The 15,352-nt window shown below is 44.7% G+C and overlaps 1 protein-coding gene across 1 annotated transcript; it reads left to right on the top strand.

Annotated features, from left to right (window-relative positions):
• Positions 1 to 9,052: 9,052 nt before the first annotated feature.
• Positions 9,053 to 12,563, top strand: LOC134442986 (LHFPL tetraspan subfamily member 5 protein-like). The gene is made up of 3 exons (XM_063192928.1): positions 9,053 to 9,194; positions 9,888 to 10,148; positions 12,319 to 12,563. The coding sequence occupies exons 1-3, from the start codon at positions 9,053 to 9,055 to the stop codon at positions 12,561 to 12,563; spliced, it is 648 nt and encodes a 215-aa protein (XP_063048998.1).
• The last annotated feature ends 2,789 nt before the right edge of the window (positions 12,564 to 15,352 follow it).

Here is a 15,352-nt window from a genome sequence, read left to right as displayed (position 1 = left end):
AAGTTTCAAGTTTATTTGGCCATATCAATTCAACAGTATAAAATACAGCTGTTGGGAATGGAGTGTTATCAGTCCTCATGCCGCCACAGCTGATCTCTACGAGTCAGATTTGTTCATTTTGGCTGCTGTAGTCAAATTAGCTCATGATACATGACTAAAAATGTTGGCACAGGCTTCTTTCTCTCTCTCAATGCCTTGGGTACCAGTCTTGGCTGAAAATGCCGAACCTGTTTTTTTTTTGTCCCAGGCCAGCCCTGGCTGCATGGCCAGTGTTTTTTTTATTCCTTAACCAGAGCAGAGCTAAGCTTTTCACAAGCTCTAAAACTGTGACTTTAACTTTGACTTGATCATTTCACTTCACTGTCTTGCATTTCAGTGCAAGTAATTCTTTAATAACAATTCAAGAATGTGTCCCAAGCAGTGGCAGTCTGGAAGACATACGGTACGAATGCTTTACTGTAATATTAGTGATTCCTATTTGTCATTGTTGATCACACCAGTACATACACACACTCTCTCTCACACACACACACACACACACACACACACACACACACACACACACACACACACACACACACAATTAAGTGTGGTATCTTTAACCCATCACCCATTTGAGCTGGAAAGAGGGTAGTCAGAGAGTCTACCTTCTGAGCATTGAGTAAGACGGTATAAGGGTTCCCACTCTAACTCAGATATAAAATTCCATGATTTTCCATGACTTTCCGGACTTAAAAAAAACCATGACCACTTCCGTCAAAAGAAATGAGCCGACGCCGAGCCATCAGTGGGCTCATTGCATTCTAGAATGTTGCACATTACAAAGCCCAAACCGTCTCTGGCGAAGTGTTGCAGTATAACCAGATATTCTTTAAGTATAGCCTATAGAGATATGCCAATGTAATAGGTTGCTATGGGCACCTAACATGACCAGGTTCCGGTCTGCCTAAAGGGGCGTGTCATAATACTCCTAGCATTGAATAGAACAGTCCTTAGGTCTGCCTAGGTCTGCCTAAAGGGGGATTTCCCCCCCCCCCCTTGCAATAATAGAACCCGGAAACAATGGGCCAATGGAACCTCTCTCTCTCTACTCTCTCTGGTATAACCAGTAAGAAACAATGTTATACATCAAACAATTTTTTTAGCTTTTACACATCTGTTAAGAAAATTCCATGACTGTACATGCTGATGCATGATATTCTATGACTGTACATCCAAAATGGTGAAATTCCATGACTGGAAAAACTTTTCTGAAATTCCATGATATTCCAGAAATTCCATGACCCATGGGAACCATTATGTGGGCACAAAAAGCGCCTTCCCTCTTCAGACATACAGTATACGCAGTGGCCTCTTTTATCTAGTCTCTTCAGACTCTTTTGGCTTCCTCTTTTCACTTCATTTCCTTTCATTCTAATACAAGAAATTCATTGTGAACTAGAAATGCACTCAGAGAGTACAGACCTCCGCCAAGGACGCTGTTCGATAGTACACTTGACTATGTTACACCCTATTCATATTATTTTAAGTCTTTGTGCCTTCTTTTTATTTGGTGGAGTTAGAAACTGAAATGTCAAAACTTGCCCTGTCCCGCAATTCAATTTGTGGTCACTAGGGGCGTCTAGATTTCTATGCTAGCAATGGTGAGGAATCCTTTGAAAAATCCTGGTTCTGGATCGTGAATCGGAGCACCACCAAAATTTAATCGATTGTTCCTTTTCTCATTGCCAACAACTCCAAAAAGTTTCATCCAACTCCGTTCATAAATTAAAGTACTAACGTCAGTTCTGGCCAGGCCATGGTAGTCAAGAAGCTTGCTGCCCTCCCCTTCATCTAATTAATTCCTAATTGATCCAGGTGCATTCTCTCAGCTGATAATCTTTCTTCCCTAGCGATTGGCCACACGGCTTCGGCACGCCTTTTAAATTCTATCCACTTCCTCTCAACTGTATGCTGCTCAGTTTTTGCTGGAGTTGGTGTTGCTGGTTGCTTGTTTTCTTATGCCTTCTGAACACGTTGTTTAGCGTTCTCTTTGTCGATATCGTTTCATGTCTGGTAGGCTGCACATTTTTCTTTGAGTTGCCTCGTTAGTTCTGCCTCCGTTCCGACAGGGAGTAAGCCTACACCTATGATTTCAAAAGTTACGCACCTCAATTTGGACAGTTGATTGTTTTCTCCGTGCGGTGCCGTCCTTTAGGGCGTTAAAATAGGCTAGATTTTTGTGATGCCTACCCCAGTTTATGTATTTTGCTGGCTGTAGGCCTACAATTTCCCATGCTCTGAGCTTTCGCTGATTGTAATATTACAAACTGCTTCATCACATTCCGCACCTGCGCGTTTGGTGAACTTGCACTTTCTTTGTTTCCCCCCCTCGCCAGTGATAAATACATTCGATCTGTTTACAGCTGCAACTGGTGGTGATGTTTGGCCAATGCCATGTTCTGTGCTTTGGCTGCATGTCAACGCTTTCAATGTGTTGCAGAAGTTAATAGGCCCTATAAGTGGCTTAGGCTATGCCTGTAATTTACATTGTCTCGGGCTTCCCATCTGATCACTTTAAATGCCTCGCACGCCGTTTTTGAATCGCTTTGGTTCTTGTCATTGTCCACCCTGATGGTAAACCGGATTTTGGCTTGCTGCTTTCTCACCACGCATGTTTCAGTTGCTTACAATATGAATTCACAATTCTTGCGGAGGTGGATATTTGATGGTTAACTTGTTGCATTTACCGTCTGCTGGTGTTTGATATAGGTGCTTAATTGACCTTTGCCGTGGGATGATAAATCCATTTTCATTTAACATTCACGTGAAAGTTGTCGCATGGAGTACTGTAGTCTATTTTGCGCTTTGAGTCGCATGGCGGTATAGTGTAGCCTATAGAAATCTGGCGACCCTGTGCATTTGTGCTTCGTGCTCTGAAACAATAGCCTATGCTTCCTTTGTCACAATAGTTAGGTAAGGGAGACGTCATGCGATGCGATTTTTAAATTACAGTATGTTTGTTCCACCGTCCTCGCCGGTCACCTGTCACTTTGTAACAAAACCACAGGTGTTTCTAATCGGGCGTGGCTTGAATTGATTGTTGCTGGAAACCGTGCTTCGGGACCTGTGGTTATTTATTTATTTTTGCATTCTTTTTATTCCGTGACTCTAGCTGTTTAGCCTATATGCTGGTGACTGCTGCTTATCCGTCTTGTTTTTGGCATTCCTGGTGTTCAACGCATTCCCCTTGCACCCCCTGTGACCATTTGCAGTGTGCTAGCTCTAGGCCTATAGCCTAGATTGATGTGCTCTTTGTAGGCTATCTACTGCTTCCTGGCTATTCATCTGTTAGTTTTTGGGGAGTTGCAATTACCATAGTTTTGAGTTGTCTGCAATGTTCGGGATGTTGTCTCTGCTGCTTTATAGTAGGCCTACTGGCCTGTTTGGCCAAGTTTTGCTAGCTCTGTATCCTAGACTAGGATAATGTTCTGGTGAACCATTGCTTCCTGGCTGCTAGTCTAGGTGCTTGCAGTGTGTATAGTCATAGTCCTGGCTGGGCTGTGTAGGTACTCTGGCTGTGGCCTGGCTGTAGTGTGGTCGCTGTTTCTCTCAGTGCTGGTGCCCTGTTGTGCTGGTATGTAGTCAGTCCTGCTGTTTGGCCAATGTAGTGTAAGTATTTTGTCTGGAGTCCGCCATTACTACTAGCAAGGGATGCATTGTCTTTATGTTACTGGCTGATGTAGGCTGTGCTAGCATGGCTATATTGCTCATCTGTTAAAGCCTGGTTATATGCCTAACCGTGACCTTGCATGGCTGTGTATCTTTCTGCTAGCTCGGTTTGGTTGTGCAGTAGTGCTTGTGCTGCCTGTATGGCATTATTAGCTCTTCCCCTCATTCCGGTCACTTTGGTTAAACTATCTGCATCGTACAATATCAACTGTAGGCTATTATGTTGGGTAGTGGTGTGCATGTTGGGTCTTATTTAGCACGTTTAGGTCTCGTCATGCTCATGGAGCCATGTTGTGGCCTCTGCTGGGGGAGGCTGCATCAGTGGTCATGTTGGCCTTTAGTGTAGATCATGTTGCTGTAGTGTAGTGTAGAATGTTGCCGTGTCTGGACAATTTTGCTGATTTCGTCTGCTTTTGCTGCCAACTGCATAGTATACATAGGCCTTTGCTAATGCTGTTAGCTTCTGTGGTCTGTTGGCATTGTTTCCCTGTGTAGTCGTGGTGGCACTGTTAGCTCATAGTCTGAATTGGCTCTGCTTGCTCGGCAAGTGTACTCTGGTGTTGCTCATGTTTTGTTAATGGTCGCCTGTGTTGCTTCATAGGATGGTAATCGTGCTGTCTGGCTAATGTTCGCCCTGTGAGAATGTTGACTCTGTTGTTCATGGTAGCATTGATTGCCCTGAGTAGTCCATGTGCTGCAATTGCTATTGGCTCATACTCTGTCTAACTACAGCTGGCTCACATATAGTTTAACTGCATTGGGTCCTGCGCCTGCCTCCAGTCATATTATCTATATGCTGTCAGATCTGCTGGATTGTATTGTGCAGCTACCGTAACTGCAGTGGGCTCACTTGGTTTAGTCTAACGGCTGCTTCATTGGTCGGTTTAGTGTCTAGCCAGCGGCTGCCTGCTCATATTGTTTCAATGTAGCTTCTGCTGACTGTCGCCATCTCTGGTCTCCCTGCTGCTCTCGGATAGGCTTTACCTACAACTGTATCTGTCCATCATTCTAGCTATTGGTTGTCATCATAGAGGCCCAGCTTATTGTGTGCTGTCACGTGGTCCTTGTCAACCTGCTGTTTTTTTCCGTATCCTAGAGTAGCACTGATCCTGTGTGGGTGTTCAGGCCATGTTTGCAGTGTTCTCTATGTTGACGCGTCTAGATGATGTAGTGATTTCGCTGTCACCTTGTGCTGCCAACTGCATATTTCGTAGTCCTTGTCAATCAGCTGCCGTTCTGGGCTCTGGAATAGAGTGGCACTGATCCTAAAGAATCAGCCCATTTGCTGCTGCCCGTCCGCCTAGTCAATTTTTATGATGCCTGTACGCCTAGTCTATTTGATGCTGCCCGCTACCAGAGACAGCCCACGTAAGAGACGGAGCACTCAAAAAGCCTTCCATAGGAACAAACGAGAGCATTTGGCTACGCAAACATGGCGCTGGCTGGCATCCCTCCCACCTGTCCGGTAACGAGAGCCAATTGCTTGCTGAGCTTATCCAATAATCTCGCCTAGTCCATTTTGCTGTTGCCTGTCCACCTAGTCCATTTTGCTGCCTGCCCGTCCACCTAGCCCATTTTGCCGCTGCCCGTCCACCTAGCCCATTCACTGTTTTATTTATTTATTTGTTTGCCATCCTAGCCCATCTAGTGCCACGGTCTAGTTTACTTTATCCTAACAATTCTCGGACAAGTCTATTAACCATCGTTGACACGTCTATTTGCTGCCTCCCATCTGCCTAGTTCTTTTTTGCTGCTGCCTGTCCACCTGCCCATTTTGCTGCTGCCTGCTACCTAGCCCATTTGGCTGCTGCCTGCCCGCCCAACCCATTTCTGCTGATGCCCACCTTGCCCATTTATTTATTAAGCCATCCTAGCCTTAGTGCCTCCAGTCTGTGTACTTTATCCTAATGACTCCCAGCCAAGTCTATTTAACCACTGTTGACGCTCTATTTCTCTATGTGCATCTGACTGTCCAACAGCTGGCCTTGTCTTTAATCCTACCTAAAGTCTATTTTACAGCTGGTGATGGGGCACTTAACTGCCACTAACCGAGGATGCTGCCAACCCCAAATTGTTAACTGCGGCCAACTTATTGGTCATCTAGTTACATTTTATCATTTTGGCTGGGGTCGTTCATTTCACCTGATTTCTACTGGCCTATTTAACTATCTACCAACCTATCTAGTTTTCTCTTTCGCTACTGCTGGGCAAGTTTGTGTTTTTGCTGCTGCCTGGCTACGTCCTATTGCTGCTGCTGTGATCCTAATATAACTGCTGCTAAACAAAACTTCTGCTGGTCTAGTCTGGTTAATAGAAATCTGCCTATTTCAGTTAACTTGACGATTTATGCCACATTTAGCCAATGACTGGCCCAGCCTTCTTGATTATACTTACTACTGGCATAGTCAATACGACTGCTCCTCTGATCACATGCATGATTTACTCTGGACTAGTGCATGATGTTTTTTTGGGGGGGATATCTAAATTCGACTGCTCAACCAATCCTCTCATTTTAACTGACTTTGAGAGGATTACCAGGTATGGAATTCTGCTGCCTATGCACGCTACCTACGGCCGGACGTGCGCGCCATTCTTAATGCCCAGAAGCCATGTCCCCTGCTGCCCCTGGTGGTAACCAATAAGTGTCTACATCTATGCGTCGTGCTACCATCTGCTGCTCCTGCTGCTGCTATGCCCCCCCACCCCCCTGCCTTTACCAAATTTAGTTCCAAATTTAGTTTTAGATATTTGGTTTGGGGGGCTTATCTTTATAGCTATGACATCCTCTCATCGTATTCGAGAGAGGATTACCAGGTATAGTCTGTTTGGGGGGTTATCTCTCGCCCTGTCCTGCTGGGGTGAGAATTCCCTAAACTGCTGCTGCCCCCTGACTAAATGCTTTTCCATGCTGTTCATGGAAATAGGGGGGTTCCTCCGAACAGAGCTATACCGCCAAATGTAATTCATAATTTCAATAAAAGAAATTGCATTTATATTCTTCTCTTGTGTTTCTTGACTGAAATGGTTCTGACAGAAATTAAAGTACTAACGTCAGTTCTGGCCAGGCCATGGTAGTCAAGAAGCTTGCTGCCCTCCCCTTCATCTAATTAATTCCTAATTGATCCAGGTGCATTCTCTCAGCTGATAATCTTTCTTCCCTAGCGATTGGCCACACGGCTTCGGCACGCCTTTTAAATTCTATCCACTTCCTCTCAACTGTATGCTGCTCAGTTTTTGCTACCCACCACCTCCCCTGCTCCACCTTGTCGTGTATGATGTGACATGTTCTCTTGTCACGTCGCTTGGCTCTGTTCATGGGGGGGTTATCTCTCGCCCTGTCCTGCTGGGGTGAGAATTCCCTAAACTGCTGCTGCCCCCTGACTAAATGCTTTTCCATGCTGTTCATGGAAATAGGGGGGTTCCTCCGAACAGAGCTATACCGCCAAATGTAATTCATAATTTCAATAAAAGAAATTGCATTTATATTCTTCTCTTGTGTTTCTTGACTGAAATGGTTCTGACAGAACTTTTTTAGTTATCCTGCTGACAGACAAACAGACAGACAAACCAACGCGACTGAAAACATAACCTCATTGGCAAAGGTAATAACTAAACAGACTTGCCCTCAGCAACTTCAGCAACCAGTCTGGCAGTCATACAACTAAAGTGAGTGATTATCCCATGTCATTGCTATCACACTCAATGAAATTCAGTATCTGCCTTAGTTTAACCCAGCGGTTCCCAAACTTTTTCAGTGGGGACCCTCATTTGGAACTAAGAATATTTCCGTGACCCCCCAAATGCAAAATGCTAAACTTTCATGTACGTCAAAGGGAAGGTAAATAGTGAAGACATCGATTACCCATTGGGGGGGTACTACTGTATTACAGTGTATGGAAAGTTTATACAAGCATATAATTTGAGGTTTTATGCAAACAGTCCTCTCTGTCCACGACCCCTCAAGTACATCCACGACCCCCTTAGGAGTCCCGACCCCCGGTTTTGAACCACTGGTTTAACCCCTCCCACATGTGAGCAGGAGGGGAGCCAGGCAGACTCCCCCTGGGGGACTGGTGAGAGGAGATGGATATGGAGATATGGAGCGGAGGCAGCACTTAAAGGTCATTGACTCCCCTCCAACTGCTCACCTGTTGTTGCTGTCTAGAAGCAGACCTGTGACACTCTGGCTGTGGGTCCATCTAGTGAACAGTCAGCCAGTGACTGGCCCAGTGCCCCATTAAAAAACATTGGCTCGATCATAAAGGCACTTACAGTGGATCCAATGACTGAGCATATGTCACCGGGTGACTCAGGCACACACACACACACACACACACACACACACACACACACACACACACACACACACACACACACACACACACACACACACACACCACACACACACACACACACACACACACACACACACACACACACACACACACACACACACACACACACACACACACACACACACAGGTGGGCAGGGCTTCCTGGCAGGACAGCCTGCTTTCGTCACCTAACTCCCATGATTATATTACCATCATCCATTATGCATCCCTTTACACCTCCTGTTGGCAAGATGGTTGTTACCAACACCTTGTAACAAAAGCACTAACCTTGCTAAGCCAATGTGCCAGTGGCGTGGAGCTGGCAGTCGAAGTCATTTCGCTTCTTTGAAGAGCGTGCACTTTACAATATCTACTCATTGTCTATTTTTTTCTATGGTGGTATTTTTTTTGCTGGATACCCACATCCACATCTAGTTGAATCTTTGACACAGAATTAGCTGAATTTGATATTGCTTTCAGTGAATTCATATTTTCTCTCTCCCGTCCACGAGAAAGAGAATCTAGGGAGGCAAGAAAAGCCTGCGCACTTGAAGAGGATTATTTGTGGCTGAACTTTTTTGATGATCTAGTCCACCTTTTCATCATCTTTTTTTATGCAGTAACCTCTTCCACAAGATGCAGAAGACCTTTTTCAAAATCTGAAGTCTACTTTTTTATTCTCCATTTTTATTCAGTTACCTCTTCCAAAAGACGCAGGAGACCTTTATCATGATCTTGTCTACCCTTATTTATCACTATCATCTTGACACAGCGACGTTGATAACTTCATCCTGAAGTCACCTGACCCAAGGTGTTTGCCAACGCAGGAGGCTGCCAAGATCTATCACACCATCTGAAGTCTACTTTTTTAATCCCCATTTTTTATACAGTGACGTCTTCCAAAGGACGCAGAAGATATTTTTCATGATCTCAAGTCTACCTTTTTTCATCACAATCTTTAGACAGCCACTTTGATAACCTCACCCAGAAGATCCACCTGACCCAAGATGTTGCCAGCGCAGGAGGCCGCCAAGATCTACCACACCAACTACGTGAGGAACGCCCGAGCCATCGGCGTCATGTGGTCCGTCTTCACCATCTGCTTCGCCATCATCCTGGTGGTGGTCTTCATCCAGCCCTTCTGGATAGGTGACAGCTGAAATGACCAAAAATGTCACAAAAAAGAAAAGGTGAGGCGCACACAAGGCTCATGTAAAACCTGTGTATATTGTAGCCGAAATGTAGCAAAAGAAGTAATAAAAGAATAAAACTGGAGCTCCTAATATACGTCACTTTTTGGGTACAATATACAGGTTTGACTTGAGCCTTGTGTGTGCCTCATCTTTTAAAAACATATATATATATATTTTCGCTACTTTTGGTGAGCAGTCGTACCAAGCAATACAATAAGTTAAGGCGCAGACGGCAACCTTTTTTCCATCACCTCTAATAAAATGGAGGTCCACATGACCATGGTCATGGATCTGACAGTATAATTACAAATAATTGATTCACCACCAATTTAAAAAAAAAAAAAGTTTTATCTATGGGCCACACTGAGTGAGGAGGCAGGCCACACGTGGCCCCCGGGCCTCCAGTTGCCCATCCCTGCTGTATATTGTAGCTGAAAGGTAACAATAGATATCAGTGAATAAAACTGGAGCTCCTGATATACTGTACGTTACTTTTCGGGTACAATTTACAGGTTTGACTTGCGTGTGCGCCCCATCTTTTTTTGTGACATTTTTAGTATTGCTACTTTTGGTGAGCAGTCGCACCAAGCAATACACGTTTTCTACGTTAAGGCGCAGATGCCAACCTTTTTAGTTCTCTCTTCTCTAGGGGACAGCGTCAACACCCCTCAGGCTGGATATTTCGGCCTCTTCCACTACTGCATCGGCAACGCTCTCACCTCGGAGCTGGTGTGCAAAGGTAGCGTTCTGGACTTCGCGTCGATCCCATCGGGTGCCTTCAGGACCGCTTTGTTCATGGTCGGTTCGGGGATGTTGTTGATCGTGGGCACCATCATTGGGCTGAGCCTCTTCTGGTTTCTCAACGCTGGAAGTGTTTATAAGATATGTGCCTGGATGCAGCTGGCTGCAGGTGAGTGACATACAGTGCATTCCAATATGCACACTCCCGTCCTCCACTTGTGCTTGTGGCACTGTTTTTCATTTAGGCCTACTATCCCGATTGCAAATGAGAAAATTACATTAGAATTGTGCTTTTGCAAGATATTGAATTTATTTTCTGTCAATGACATCATCACAAGGTCAGAAGTAAGCAAGTGAGCAAGGGAGGACGGGAGTCTGCATGTTGAAATGCACCCATAAACTCTACATTTGTACTTGTTCCTACTACATCTGTCATGTTTTCATCTGCAGGCAGGACCGCCGACACGGGGGAACAAAGGGGTCAGTTGTCCCGGACCCAGGAGGGAGGGGGCCCACATTTGGGTCTACATTTATTGGATGAGGGGCCCTTTGGAAGACTTTGTCCTTGGCCCCTGCCAAAGCTGTCAGTGGCTCTTCCTGCAGAAATGAGATGCAAGTTCTTGCTGTGGAGAGAGAGAGAGAGAGAGAGAGAGAGAGAGAGAGAGAGAGAGAGAGAGAGAGAGAGAGAGAGAGAGGAAGGAAGGAAGGAAGGAAGGAAGGAAGGAAGGAAAGTCAAAAGAGGGAAGATAAAGGACAAAATGGTGGATATGATGCAACAGAATTGTTCATGGTCACACTGGTGGCATGATGGTGATGGTGGTTGCCACAAATGGCACTGAGCTTGTTCCGGTTCCTCAATGCTGGTAGTGTTTATTAAGTAAGGGTTAACGTTCGGCGAGAAGGTCGCTACCGTGGAATAGCAGCACGACAGAGAGAATCTTTAGACCCCGACGCGGAGCGGAGGTGCTGCTATTCCACAAAGCGACCGACTCGCCGAAAGTTAACCCGCTTATTATATGGATATAGGCTACTTAAATGATTCACACATGCGGGGACATTTCTTTAGACCTATTTAATGTTAAGATTATTGCTGCGCAAAACAAAACAGTGCCGTTGTGGAACACCGCTAGGCAACAGCTAGGTAGGCTAGCCAGGACAACAGGTGTTGTCTATCACAGCAGCTGATTAGAGTGACAAAAGACCGGACCCCCTGCGGAGTGATATGAAACATTCGCTTTAGCCACTGACTTGTATACAAGCCAGTGGCTTTAGCAGTGAACGTCTTGTTGCCATTGACAGCGGTAGCCAGGACAACGGGTGCTGTCTATCACAGCAGCTGATTAGAGTCTTGTTGAAAAGTCGCTTTAGCAGTGAAAAGTCTTGTTGCCATTGACAGCGGTCTGTTATAGACCAACCCGTCCGTTATCGAAAAATAAGAGACGTCCGAACGTTGGGGAGCCCCGTTGAAATGAATGGAGCATTCGACAGATGACGTCACAACCATATAATAAGTAAGGGTTAACGTTCGGCGAGAAGGTCGCTACCGTGGAATAGCAGCACGACAGAGAGAATCTTTAGACCCCGACGCGGAGCGGAGGGGTCTTGTTCTCTCTGAAGTGCTGCTATTCCACAAAGCGACCGACTCGCCGAAAGTTAACCCGCTTATTATATGGATATAGGCTACTTAAATGATTCACACATGCGGGGACATTTCTTTAGACCTATTTAATGTTAAGATTGTTGCTGCGCAAAACAAAACAGTGCCGTTGTGGAACACCGCTAGGCAACAGCTAGGTAGGCTAGCCAGGACAACAGGTGTTGTCTATCACAGCAGCTGATTAGAGTGACAAAAGACCGGACCCCCTGCGGAGTGATATGAAACATTCGCTTTAGCCACTGACTTGTATACAAGCCAGTGGCTTTAGCAGTGAACGTCTTGTTGCCATTGACAGCGGTAGCCAGGACAACGGGTGCTGTCTATCACAGCAGCTGATTAGAGTCTTGTTGAAAAGTCGCTTTAGCAGTGAAAAGTCTTGTTGCCATTGACAGCGGTCTGTTATAGACCAACCCGTCCGTTATCGAAAAATAACAGACGTCCGAACGTTGGGGAGCCTCGTTGAAATGAATGGAGCATTCGACAGATGACGTCACAACCATATAATAAAGGATAATATGCAACTGGCTCTAGGTGACTGTAGACAGTGAGGCATGAACCATCACATTTTCACCACGCCCTGTTTTTGTGACCCTCTTCTCTCCTCTCCTCTCCTCTCCTCTCTCTCTTCTTTGTCTACTGTATACCTTGCCGCCACTCCAACCCCTTTTTCTGTCTCTCCCAGCGGCCCTTTTAACCGTGGGCTGCCTAATCTACCCGGACGGCTGGGACGCGCCAGAGGTGAAGCGCATGTGCGGGGAGCGTACGGACAAGTACACGCTGGGCAACTGCACGGTGCGCTGGGCCTTCATCCTCTGCATCATCGGCATCCTGGACGCGCTGCTGCTCTCTCTCGTTGCCTTCACCCTTGGCAACCGGCAGGACAAGCTGCTGCCTGACGACTTTGAGGTGGAAGGAGGTGAGGACTGAGGAGGAGGACATGAATACCTTTACATTAGACATTTAATTCAGAATTCCATTGAGTTTCCTTTGATCTTTCATTTAATTCCAAATTAAGAAGTGTTAACATGACGTTTTCAAAGCGGAATTAAGCTTTATTCAGAATTAAATGGGGTTAATTCATAATGAAATGTCTCATGTAAACGTAGCAATAGGAGTGCGCGGTATGGACGGTATACTATCGTGCGAGGTATTTTTTGCCCCAAGGTATGGATTTTGTCCATACCGCTCTACCGCCATAGCGCATTGCGTCCTGCAGATGGCAGTAATAGACGACGTTTTGAACATCCACCGACTGTCTCTCCTAGTAGCAATGTTCTCCGAGACGGTTTAGACCAGGGGTGCTCAGACTTTTTCAACATGCGAGCTACTTATTGAAATGGGTGTGTGGAAGTGATCTACTGGGTGTTCGGGTGTTTCTCCCCCGAGAACATTTGAAAGTACAGCTGTCACAAATGCAATTTTAACACAATATGAAAATGTATTTGTATGAATACACATCAACAATGAAAGGTGAATCAGTGGTGAATAACAGCCTCAAACAGACCTTATTTAGGCCTAGGCCTACTGTAAATTACGTTTTTGATCACAAAGGGAGAGGCAATCAAGTTAAGCCTATGATAAATTTAATTTTCATAAATGAACATAGGCCTAATATTAATGAAGACTGTTATTGATGTGCCCTCTTGGTTTCTGGACAGATTTTATGTAATCCCCTTTTCACTTTAATATGAGTGCAGAGCGATTTTCTCCCTCCCTGAAGTGTTATTTCATGTGTGCATGCTTGGGGTCACCTATTTGAAGTGATGTTGGTTTGGGATTTCATGGAGAACTTTTTTAATGCCGCTGTGAGAAGTAAACAGAACAGCGGTTTGCGGGCGTTTGGCGTTTTCACGTGGATGCTATTGTCTTCGTGGACGTTACAGACATCCCTAGTTCCAAAAAATAAACAAGGAGACATCTACTGAATGGACCGAAAAGCGCGCTCTCTGTCTAGCGGCCGCGCTGAACAGACCATTTGAAAAGACGCGCCTGCACTCAGGTTAAACAGGCACACAGCATTCACTCTCCCCTCGCACGTGTGCCTATGAAATCGAAGTAGCCAACTCCACGCTCAATGCGGGAATTACATCTTGCCTGCACTTCTCATAGCATTGTTAAAAGGGGGGGAGGGGACAGGGGATTGCCGGTGTTCGGGCTGTTGTTTTCAGCTCTGGCTGTTCCTTTTGAGCGGTGACGCTGCCTGTAGCCTACTAACTGAACATATAGCGCACGGTATCGGCAAACGTCTCGTGCCGTCCAATTTTTGTGCTCCGATGTTATGACTTATTAAGAGTTTGAGTGTTGCGCTTGACAGTTATCCTCCTTATCTGAAGACGTCGTTGTGTTTATAAGATATTTACAGTGTAGACGCCTGGAGTTAGCCTGTCAGATTCTGGGTAGGTTTATTCCTAGCAAACTTTTTTTTTTAAGTGTCCTCCTACTGTACGATCTACCAATACTGCCTCCGCGATCGACTGGTCGACCGCGATCGACCTATTGAGCACCCCTGGTTTAGACCTTCCTATCAAAATCTCTGATGTTATGTGGTTGTAGAAAAACAGAAGCACAATTTAATTTAAGCTTTAAGTGTAAAATGTATAGTTTGTGTAGTGAACCATTGTTTTAAACTGTATGTGATTTCGATTCTGGTCTCCACAATTTAATGTACAGTGGTGTGTGAAAAGCAAGTTAGCAATCTAACAATCCAAGTCATTAATGTCAATGCTGGTGTCTGATGACAACAGAAATGTGCTAAATCTATGTGCTACTGTGGTTGCTTTACATTTGCGCCAGCCTTACTGTATGTTACTGTGTCTATGTGAGATAATATCATTCACGATATCTGGCTGGGTGTTAGTAACTTAGATGACTGTTCACTGTTTAAAATGTGATTTAGCGATTTCGCTAACGTTAGCATGCTAACCGCTGCTGCAGTGATAGCTGCCATTTAAATGCATTAGTTCTACAATGTATTGCTAGCTGCCTCATGTGAAAGTTCGTTTTTTTTAAACTTTAACAATAACTGCTGAACCATTAGGCTTGGCATAATCCCAGATGCAAGCACATTTCCAAATTACCCCCAGCAACTCCAGAAATAGAAAAAAAAGGTCAAATGAACGATTTATTGGATAAAATCCATGTTCAGTTTGACACCCCTCCCTTCCATAGTTTAACCCCTTCTAGACTTGGTGAAATTGACAGTGTTGTAGCCTATTGCATTGCATTGCAAAATGCATTTTACATAGCTTTAGTTTGTTTTCAAAAGATTTGAATAGCAAGAATTCACACACATTCCAAAAATGCAAATGTTTAAAAAAAAACGCAAATGCAAAAGTAAAAAAAAAAAAGGTGTTTTGTACATTTTGCGACGGAATGCTTCAATTTTACACAAATGTAAAATACCGTGATATATACCGTGATATATACCGTGGCTAAAATTATACCGAGGTATACATTTTTGGCCATACCGCCCACCCCTACGTAGCAATTGTGTCATAAGCGGAGTTTGACTTGTGCATGGGGCTAATAGGCTAATAGGATTCATATTAATTTCATATTAGTATGTATTTTAATAAAAACATTTAAAATATCAGTAAGTTTACATTTTGAACATTTATATTTTGATATTTCGCCATTTTCTTGACTGGATGTCATTACATGTTTCAGCCACCAGGGTGGGCAATGCACTGTGGGCCAAGTCCATTAATCTCCAGTTC

The sequence above is a fragment of the Engraulis encrasicolus genome, unplaced genomic scaffold (assembly GCF_034702125.1).
Source record: "Engraulis encrasicolus isolate BLACKSEA-1 unplaced genomic scaffold, IST_EnEncr_1.0 scaffold_275_np1212, whole genome shotgun sequence".
Classification (NCBI taxonomy): Eukaryota; Metazoa; Chordata; class Actinopteri; order Clupeiformes; family Engraulidae; genus Engraulis; species Engraulis encrasicolus.
Note: the sequence above shows the minus strand (reverse complement) of the source record. Positions and strands in the feature narration are given on the sequence as shown.